This window comes from Scleropages formosus, chromosome 8, assembly GCF_900964775.1.
Source record: "Scleropages formosus chromosome 8, fSclFor1.1, whole genome shotgun sequence".
Taxonomy (NCBI): Eukaryota; Metazoa; Chordata; class Actinopteri; order Osteoglossiformes; family Osteoglossidae; genus Scleropages; species Scleropages formosus.
This window is the reverse complement of record NC_041813.1, coordinates 11,333,654-11,345,051: the sequence shown is the minus strand read 5'-3', so window position 1 is coordinate 11,345,051 and position 11,398 is coordinate 11,333,654. Positions and strand designations below refer to the sequence as shown.

At 43.0% G+C, this 11,398-nt stretch overlaps 1 protein-coding gene across 1 annotated transcript; it reads right to left on the bottom strand.

Moving 5' to 3' along the window:
• Window positions 1-684: 684 nt before the first annotated feature.
• On the bottom strand, window positions 685-8,533 carry rrh (retinal pigment epithelium-derived rhodopsin homolog). Its single transcript, XM_018766229.1, has 7 exons — window positions 8,464-8,533; window positions 5,969-6,159; window positions 3,634-3,733; window positions 3,252-3,405; window positions 2,755-2,923; window positions 1,041-1,219; window positions 685-787 (listed from the first exon to the last, which is right to left on the bottom strand). Exons 1-7 carry the CDS (start codon window positions 8,531-8,533, stop codon window positions 685-687), a joined length of 966 nt encoding a protein of 321 aa, XP_018621745.1.
• Between the last annotated feature and the right edge of the window lie 2,865 nt (window positions 8,534-11,398).

Sequence of the window (11,398 nt, the reverse complement as noted above, 5' to 3'; positions counted from 1 at the left end):
ATAAGTGTATAGTATACTGTAGTCTACGAAAATATGAAACGTAAGGAACAGAGGACTTTCGGAGAAGGCAGACATTGTCTCGCTCCATATACATACTCCATTGATCTAAGCATGGACTGTATTTGGTAAATTAGCAAAATGGAAGTGAAATATAAATAAGCCAATCAATCAAAAACTAAGTTGTATTATATTCTTTTCTTAATTCCAAGAGAATTTTACTATTCTATTATGCTGATGACAAACTTGAAGTTTAACACATAAGACACACAAAAAAAAAGCCAAAATATACATGGTACACTCAGAGACTAAAGTCTAACCTTATCTTACCTTATTATGAAGTTTAAGGTAAAGCTTTAAACATAGCAGCTACATTTCTGAACATTTTCATTTCGATGGATAGTTTACTGATGATGAACACCAGTGAGAATATCTAAGTTATCTGAAAAAAGAATTGGGAATAAACACTTTGCTTAGTTTTATTTATTTACTTTTTTATTTGTTTAATCACATTTTTGGATGTTTTAGTTAAGATCTACATCAAAGTTAAGTCAATGCTACAATGAGAAACATGGCCCTCATGACAAAGTAAGGTAACTGTCTGACTTCTAGTAGGATACACAGTGAGCTCTCTGTCCCCCTTGACAATCACCAAGATGATCTTTCTGTGCATCATGGCCTCAGTCACTATGCCAGGGGCTGCTGGGAGACTGTCATAGGGACCTGCTGATTGATAGTGATATGCTGGCGAGTCTGACATCGTAGCATCCCCACAATGGCCCTCCTGAATCTAATGAAAAGGAAAGACTGTCAATAGCATCAGGGGTGAGGAAGGTATATAACCCTGTTCTACCTCAGTGCTTCACTGCAAAGGACAGTAGGACATGGAAATCCAGCAGCTTTCTGCAATGTATTTGGTCAAGTCAGTAGCCCTGTTTCTTGCTAATTTTATTGTCACAATTGCTAAATATGAACAACAAATAAATACTGTGAAAATCAATATATCAAAACAACTCCCTTCCTAGAACAATGGTGACACTCACTTTTTGTTAGCAATAACGTAAATGCAGGGGTTGTAGAAAGTTGAGGACTTGGCAAATAAGGGTGCAATGATGGCCATGGGAGCAGGAATAGTTTTGGGATCACCAAGGGATGCCCAGAGACAAACAATGGAGTAAGGTGACCAGGCCACAAGGAACATCACAATCATCACTACAGACATCTAGAGATCAAGAAAGACAAAGAGGGCAACAAGCATCAGTATAAAAACTCTTTAACATTTTTCATTTGTGCCTCTGGGTCTACTATTAGCTATTTTAAATAAATATGTATGTGCCAATTACAGAGGATTCATTTATTTATTTTGGGAATGTCACAGAATACAAGCTCAATGGAATCAAGTTAAGTCAAACATTCAAATGAGAAAAAAGAAAAAAAATCTTTAAAAAAAAGTTTGGAGGAGTTATTTCCCTCTGTGTTCTTGTGAAGACTGAACCACAAAATGAGTTCAAATAAAAATACACACACACACACACACACACACACACACACACACACACACACTTTCAGAACCGCTTGTCCCATACGGGGTCGCGGGGAACCGGAGCCTACCCGGCAACACAGGGCGTAAGGCCAGAGGGGGAGGGGACACACCCAGGACGGGACGCCAGTCCATCGCAAGGCACCCCAAGCAGGACTCGAACCCCAGACCCACTGGAGAGCAGGACCCGGTTCAACCCACTGCGCCACCGCACCCCCGTGTAAAAATACACTCTCCCCTCAAATCCCTGTTCAATGGCAACTATTTACTAATTCATCTCATAAAAATGTTCATCTTTTTATTGATCACTGATGCTCAGGAACTCAAGACATGAGCTGTAAACACTGTTGGAAGAGGGATTAATCTTTATTTAAGTGCATGCTTATTCAATGTATTCAATGTATGCTTATACATACTCCTGTTACATGTGTCATGACCCACACGGACATACCCCTAGGGGCCGGAAGAGGCCTAGCCCACTACAGGTCCCACTAGCCTAGACCCATGCACCTGTTCATAATCTGGTGATTAGTGAAACATAAAACAGGTGACATGACGGCACCACAAGTAGTGCTGCTGTCTCACAGTGCCTGGGTGATGTGAGAGGATGTAGGTTCAATCCCTGTTCACGCTGTGTGGAGTTTGTATGTTCTCCCTGTGTCCATGTGGGTTTCCTATGGGTTCTCTGGATTCCTCCGACAGTCCAAGTGCATGTTGTTCAGGTTCCTCCATAGTGTGTGAGAGAGTGAGTGTGTTCCACTGATGAATGGATGAGTGACCCATTGTAATTAGTGTATCTAGCAGTGTAAGTCACCTTGGTGAATAAGGTGTGTGGGCTGATAACACCGCATAGAGTTCATTGGACCTTGCTTTGGAGAAAAGTGTCTGCTAAATAAATAAATGTAATGAAACAACTGAGGCTAGATTCAGCATTCCATTTGGGGTTTCCTTGTGAACTTTACTTCTCAAGTATTTTTCTTCCAGTAATTCTTAACTCCAGTATTTGTAGCACAAGGAATCAATATACTTTGTTTACCAAAGGTTTTGTTTTCCTGTAACAAAGTAATGTAATGTTAACAGCAAAAAAAGTCCTGTTCCGGTCAAACATATAATGTTGGTTGTACATTGTGAACTTTGCTGTATTTCTGGAGGGAAATTCTTTCTACAGAGTTATTTGAGTATATTATGTGAGCTTAGTGTCATGACATTATGTTTACCTTGGTGACATCCATCTGGTCTGTCCAGTCCATGTTTATGTTGTCTAGGGTGTTTGTGGCTGAATATCTCTTCATGGTCATAGACACATTGTAGTAGCAGTAGAACATCACGGACAGGGGAATCAAAAAATTTACAAATATCACAGCCATGGTATACGAGATGAATGACCTACAATTAGGCAACAGAGAACAAATGATTTGTACTGCAGAATTTTGTGACATAAAAATGTAACCCTTCATAATGGTACAGAGTTTTCTTAAGACTTATTCCACACTGTTTAAACTGATTAGGTATTTTCTTTAAGAAATTACTTAAATGGGACCCCTCTTACACATTTTCCAGTACCGATTAAATTCATTCTAGTTCTCTGAATTGTCTACAATAAAAATTCTATTTTACATAGTAATGGTGTATACTGTATGACTGTTTTGTTTGTAGCTGGTTAGAAACAAAATTACAAGTATAGGCTGGAGGGTTACAAGCAATGAAGTCTTACGCATTGTTGTTCCTCCAGTTAATGGTGCAAGTGGCACCAGTAGGATCAGGTGCATAGCCTGCCCAGCCCACCACTGGCATGGAAGACCAGAACAGGGCGTTGATCCAGGCAGCCAGAATCATTAAAATGTAGGAAAATCTGGTCATCTTCTGCCCTATGGAACAACACCAGCTGTTTCTGTCCCATCTGAGCAGTTTTCATTGTTACTCATCATGTATGATGAAAATACAGTCTGTTCTGGGTGTTTGGCATATGAAATGATCCACAAAATTTAATCAAGCAGTCACCATATTTTCTAAAGTGGTAAAAGTCTACATTTGAGTTGCTTAAGCAACATTGCATAATGTGAAAATAGGAGAGAAATAGGAGAGAAAGGCAGTACCTATGTCAGTTCTGCAGATGGTGAGGTATCGGTCAATGGCAACTACAGTCAGAAGCCCAATGCTGGCCATCCCAAAGAAGATGTTTAATGCTGCATATATCTGCAATAATGAATGAAAGAATGAATATTACACAAAAAGAACTCCAGGTGGCTTCTTGGAACAGCACATCTAGACCTGTCTGTTGCTGAAGGTTCTCCTTTGTTTATCCAGGACAGTGTGCACAAGGTGAGAGTTTCAAAGAGCAATTATATAAATAGAAGGCACATGGTATGAGTAAGTAACTTTTCACTGGAAGATATAAGATATAATTTTATAGACCAGCTTCAATTATCAAAGAAGTCACAGAAATATGCTTCCATGGACAGTAGGTTGTCCTCTTTCTTAATTACTGTGTGATTATTTGATCTTTATTCATAATCACTGGTCCAGTACTTGTCCAGTAGTTTCGAGTCATCGTGGAAGCACAGGGCACAAACCTAGGCAGGGGTAAGGCACCAATAAATCAGGCAATTTAGAGTCAGCAATTCACTTGAAATACATCTTGGAAAGGAAACCAAAATATCTGAAGAAAACCCTGGTAAATAGTGGAAGAATATAAACTTCAGATAGATCGATCTGGATTCAAATCTACACTGTAACAGCCCAGGTGCTGTGAGACACCCACACCACCGGTTATACCACTCTGTCACCCAAGGGCATGTTAGCATTGAAGCAAGAAACATATAAAGAAATCATAAATAGTGGGCTTGTATGATATTAATTAATTAATATTCTCAGTGTACAGAGTGGCAGCTGAAATGTTACATGACCACAGTAGGATATTAAACGGAAAACAGACTAGTTTCTTTTTTCCCAAATCCTTATTTCAGCAGCCACAGATTAGCATCACATGTTGCTACCACAGTGCAATCCAGTACTGGATTACTCAATCAGTCTCATGGGACACACACACACACACACACACACACACACACACACACACACATACATACTGACTGAAATCGCTTGTCCCAAGTGGTGCTGTGGCAAGCCGGAGCCTAACCCAGCAACACAGGGCGCAAGGCTGGAGGGGAAGGGGACACACCCAGGACGGGACACCAGTCCGTCCGCCTGGGACCCTTACTTAAAAAACGATCTCTGTTACTGTTTAAAATTTAATGAAAACACATTCAAACATACTTCAGTCATACATACGGACAGCAGGGCCGTGACCTCAGTGACCAAAACTGCAAGACTCCATGGCTCGGACCGTATGCCGTGACAACTTTAATCACACAAGCACTGACTGACAGTGACTGCTACACACTGTGAACAGTGATGATCGCCCTGTCTGTGATCAGTAACAGTTGCTGTTAGCTTAGTTTAATTCTCTTCGCTCCGGGTGGAGCATAAGCGCCAACGAGTCTCCTCCAGCCTTCGAGGTCCTGGGCAAGCCAGGTAACTTTCATACCAAGTCTTGCCCATCCTCTTCATATCATCCCCCACAGTCTTTCACCAGGTGCCCAGGGGTCTCCCTCACTTTCGCTTGCCAGGTGGTGTCCATCTAAGTGCCTTATGTGGGCGTCTGACTTTGCTCATGCACAGCACGTGGCCCAGCCATTTCCAACATCTCTGCTTTACTTACACAATGACATTGTTGATGCCCGTGAGTAATCAAGTAATTCCACTGTTGCCTGGTCCCAGGACCAGGATGTGAAAGGAGGAGGGTTGTGTATCAGGCTAGCAACTCATCGGGTAAAAACCTCTTGCTAAGGAAATGTCAACAAAATCTCTAACAGTTGCTGTTACTCGTATTATTATTAATATTCCTATTCATATTAATATCTATTTCATTAATGTTTGTCCCAACGCAGTCAAATTCTTAAAAAGCAAAAGTGGTTGGAAATATCACTAGATATCAGATGATGACAGTACGGGAAGTACTGGAGAAGTCAGCTCTGAAATAGACTAGACATGGTAATTTAAAAAAGGAAAACTGCAACTGTTCCAAGCAAAGATGAAGAACACAGTGAGATACTGCAGTAAACCTCACAAGTAACGGAAGACACACACACACACACACACACTTTCTGAACCGCTTGTCCCATACGGGGTCACAGAGAACCGGAGCCTAACCCAGCAACTCAGGGCATAAGGCTGGAGGGGGAAGGGACACATCCAGGACGGGACACCAGTCCATCACAAGGCACCCCAAGCAGGACTCAAACCCCAGACCCACTGGACAGCAGGACCTGGTCCAACCCACTGTGCCACCACACCCCCCTTAACAGAAGACATCTTTTAAGAAATTAGACCATTTCTAGTGGCTACTGTAAGGATGACGGTCTCACGCACCTGACAGCCAGTAAAACCGAACTTCCAGCTGCCATGGAGGTCAGAGGCAGCAGACATGGGGTAGCCAATGCCGGCGACACCAATGTCGGTGAATGCCAGGTTGATGATAATGGCGTTGGTGGCATTACGGAGCTCTTGGTGCTTAACAAATATAAGCAGCACCACAATGTTGCTTGCTAAACTTATGACCCCTGTGAAAAGAGTACATTTATTATTATTAAATTAATTTAGCTGAGACTTTTCTCCAGAGTGACTTAGAATGTCGAATTACCTACAATTATTTACCCATTTAAACATCTGGGTAATTTTACCAGAGCAATTTATGGTAAGTACCTTGCTCAAGGCAGCAGTAGGCAAGATTCAGACCTGTGACCTTCAGAGCCAAAGGCAGTATTGACAGCTGCCCCGAGGAACATAGTGTAACAATTTCATCACATCTGGCACACTCACAAATTCTTCACACTTCCTTTAGATGACTGTTCAGTTTTAAATAAGAGAAAATGTATTTTTTTCAACTTGTTATGAACCAAAATGGTATTCTGTGTAGTGGTTCTAGAGGCTCAAGACCACCTGGTCCCTGCATTGAACTGACATCTCACATAGGGTGTAACCTGTTTCACATCCTGTGCTTCCAGTATTGGCTCCAGACCACCACAATCCTGCACTGGATCAACTGTTATTAATAATGGATGGATATTAAGTTTTGTAGCATTAATTAAAGTTTTAATGATACCTCACTCAAAGGCCTAGGGATTCAGACTGTTATTCATAAGAAATGAGACTTGGGTTTGAATTTCATCATGTACTGACATCTCCTGAGGGTGTGCACAACATCCTCCATGTTCACTGCAATCAGCTATGCCAAGCACATTTTATTTTGTACACACACACTGTTTACAACCGCTTGTCCCAAGTGGGGTCGCAGCGAACTGGAACATAACTTGGCAACACAGGGCACAAGGCTGGAGAGGGAGGGGACACACCCCGGATACAACACCCATCCACCGCAAGACATGCCAAGCAGGACTTGAATGCCAGACCCACCACAGAGCAGGTCCTGGCCAAACCCGCTGTGCCACCGCACCCCCTCTTTCTGAGGATGTTGAAATACAAAGGCTGATGAAAGCCTACCAAACTGCAAGACTAACTTAAACCAGATCAAACTTAAGTGTCTGTCACCTCATGTCTTGGTATGGTGTGAATGTGCTTCCTCTGGTTCTTATCACTGAACAGTGGTAGGTTGCAAAAAAAACTTTTTAGTACCAGTGGTGTTCATTAAAGTGCTCCAATAAGCGAGAAACAAGAACTATATACTGTACAATACCAGGTGTCATGGTGGCACAGTGAGTAGTGCTGCTGCCTCACAGCACCTGGGTGTTGTGAGAGAATGTGGGTTAAATCCCTGCTCAGTCTATGTGGAGTTTGCATGTTTTCCCCATGTCTGTGTGAGTTTCCTCCCAGCATCCAAAGACATGCTGTTCAGGTTCCCCCATAGTGTGTGGGTGACACAGAGAGAGTGTTTTACTGAAGTATGGATGAGTGACCCATTGTAAGTAGTGTATCTAGTAGTGTAAATCATCTTGGTGAATAAGGTGTGTGGGCTAGTAACACCACATAGAATCCATTGTAAGTTGCTGTGGAGCAAAGTGTCTGCTAAGTGAATAAATGTAAATGTACAATACTTACAAAAGTCCACACTACATCTCATATGTCGCTAGTAGCAGCATGCTCATGCACACGCACACAAACACACAGTCTGAAACCACTTGTCACAAGTGGGGTTGTGGTGAACTGGAACCTAACCCAGCAACACAGGGCACAAAGCTGGAGGGGGAGGGGACATACCCAGGATGGAATGTCAGTCTGTTGCAAGGCACCCCAAGCAGGACTGAAATTCCAGACCAGCCAGAGAGCGGGACCCAGCCAGGCCTGCTGCGCCACTGCACCCCCACAGTAGCAGCAGCCCACACCATATATTCTATACCTCTCCTCATAGAGTGCAAAAAGACCTTTAAATAGCCTCAAACTGTAATGCCCAGATGCTTGTTTATGCATTTTGACATGATCATAAGATGCCAGTGGAAAATTAAGTATGAATCTGATGTGGCCGGCTGTGGTAATTGGTATTAGATATAACTGATGGTTTACTCCAAAGCAGCTTACAATGTTAAGCTACCTACAATTATTTACCCATTTACACAACTGGGTAATTTTAATGGAGCAATTTAAAGTAAGTAGACTACTCAAGAGTGTTTCAGTTGGAGATGAAATTTTAACCTGCAACCCTTAACAAGTACATTATCAGCTGTACTGAACACGTATAACTCTTTGGCATCCTGCTGCATTTTTAAACTACATGTTTAAAACCACATACTACATTTTACTAAAACTACATTTTAAACTACATCTTTCCAAACTAAAAAAAAGTGGTTTTCAAATATTCATAATAAACATGAAAATTTCTCTGTTAATTTTCCCAAGTGTAGCTGCCTTACCTGCTGTGATCAGGTAGAAAGCCACTATGTTGTGTTCAGTCTGTGAAAAGGCAGAGTGCCCGCCGTACATGCCTTCCTTCCCCGTCTCATTGGACTCCTCCATGGTTCGCCGAGGCAGCTGCATCAACAGCCATCAATGCGCCTGGTCTTGCTCTACACTTGCTATGGGCACATGCACTTGTACATACTCTGTACCTCTAACAAAGAGATTGTCTCTTCCTCTATGGCTGATCCACTGAGCTGCAGTAGAAATCTGAGGGAAAAAAGAGCAAATGAGTGGAAGATTAGTTTTCAAAGCTCTCTGCCCCTTCAAGGCCCCAATATTGGCCCTGTTCTTTTTTTTCTTTTTCTGAGGTTTTGGTGAAGTTGATCCAGATTAGTCCCTATTGTCACATGGACTCTTTTCAGCTCATGATGCACTTTCCACGTGCTCACTCTTATGGCAAGGTGGTTGGTGGGGTGACATAGACAGAAAGAACAACACTATTGTGTAGCTCTGCTTTCCACTCTTTCACATTACTGCTCAATCTTTTTCCATGGAAACTCCTCATTCTGTCTCAACTTCTTTGTGGAGGGAGCATGTTTTTTGGAGGAGCCCTGGAAACACCTGGTGAACCTGAAACAACAAATGAGAAAAATCACTAGGCAGACTGAGTAATACTGTTGCCAAGAAAGTACTGCCTTCTCTTCACCAATCAGAGATTGTTTGTTCTACTTCATTTATATTTATTTCTTTAGCTGATGCTTTTCTCCTAAGCAGCTTACAAGATTTACTTATTTAAAGAGGTGGGTCATTTTTACTGGAGCAGTTTAGGGTATTGCTCAAGGGTACTACAGCAGGAGGTGGGATTTAAACTTGGAACCTTTGGGTCCAAAGGCAACACCTCTAACCACCACACTACCAGCTGCCCCCTTATTTGGCAAAACATGTCCAGCTCTAAGTTAAATATGATACGTTTCATCAGCTGTAGTGTAAAAACCCTGAATAACTCAGTAAAATGTATGTGTGGTGGTATCTCAAGCAACTGAAGGCAGACATTGCAGTTCTCCAGGAAAGACATGCAACTGGCCAAGTACAGTTTCTCACTGTTTTCATAAATAAAAATCATCTGATGTTGTTTCAGACAACAATAGTTATTTTGTATTGATTTTTGTAAACTATATAATATATTTTTATTGCAATTAGGACCTCATCCTCGCAACCAGGTCTTCCTTAGCTATATTCTGTAGTTACGCTGGTGTGTTGTAATCAAGGTCAGCAAGTGATGCCAGCTCCCTGGAAGTGTTATCATATTCATTTTGCTCAGCATCAAGTGATGTGGGAGATGGTGCAGGGGTGATAGCAAAGTGTACAGGATAACTACCAGGGAAAAAAACTGCAAAATTTAGATATGCACAACTTTAAACAAAAGAAAATTACATACACACAATGTCTAGAACCGCTTGTCCCGAGCGGGGTCGCAGCGAGCCAGAGCCTAACCTGGCAGCACAGGGTGCAGGGCTGAGGGAGAGGTGACACACCCCGGACAAGACACCAGTCTGCCGCAAGGCGCCCCAAGCATGACTTGAGCTCCAGACCCATCACAGAGCAGACCCCAGCCAAACCCGCTGCGCCACCACACCCCTCCAAAAGAAAATCAACACAATATATATAATATAGAATAAGATCTAGGAAACCAACAAAGAGCTCAACCTGCACAGCAGTCCAGACTTGTGCTGTTTGAAGTCGTGGAACAGTGCACTAGTCTCTCTGATGTGATCAGCCAAGAAGGCAATGTGTTCGGAGTTTTCCAAGATATAGGAGCAACATCTGGAGCCGAAAACAGTGCACATCCAACTCTGGGTAGCTAACAAGTAGTCCAGGGCGAGGTGATTCTGCATGGCTACAGTCCGCAGTGTGACCATCTCCCCATTGAAATCTTTCAGGCTGTCCAAGGTGTCATTGATGAGCTGTTCCTGTGCGCTGGCAAGGTACCAGATCTGCTAACTAGCTTTCCCTGCACCGTACATTGGAAAGCTGATTATGACGAACAGCAGAACGTCGTTAATGCCAATGTTAGGCCTGAGCTTAGGGTCTGCTGTCCCACGTAGTCTAGTCAGCCAGGAGATCGAGTACCATGGATGGGAGTATAATTGCCTAATATGGGAAAAAACATAAGACATCTAACAAGAACTGAACATGGCGCCAGCGCGAGGTGACATGTTGGTTGTATCTCCTCGCAGACTTGTTAGTTTAGTGTATATTATTTTGTTTGTGTCACTATCCCTCCAGCCAGTTTACTCTCTTATTACTTATGACTGCCAAACACTTCTGCAAATACGTGAAACAGTGCGATTAGATGTAATTCTTAACGTTAGAGAGCTGAACTCACTACCTTCGCTCTGCCGTGAACAGCATCATGACCGTGACCCACCTGGGTCCACTCAGAAGACGAAAGCTTGGAAACGGGGCCGCAGGGCCGGTGTACAGGTGAGAGCGAAACGCCGCAGGCTATGACCTCCGATGCCCAGCATTTTCCTGTCCAACATTCAGTCTCTGGACAACAAACTGGACGATCTCAGAGGGCGACTTAAATTCCGAAGAGACTTACGTAACTGCTGTGTTTTCTGCTTTACGGAGACGTGGCTCACCGCCAGCACACCGGACCACGCGGTCCAGCCCAAGGGCTTCTCAGTTTACCACACAGATCAGACTGGTTCATCCGGGAGAAAGAGAGGAGGAGGCATATGCTTTCTTATTAACAATGCATGGTGTATGAATGTGGAAGTGATTGCACAGACCTGCACTCCGGACCTTGAATACCTTCTGATCAAAGGCTGACCGTTCTACCTGCCCAGGGAGTTCTCGGCTATGCTCATGGCCACAGTTTACATCCCACCCCAAGGAAACACACACAGCACTCTGAATGAACTGTACCACGTCGTCACTAAGTAC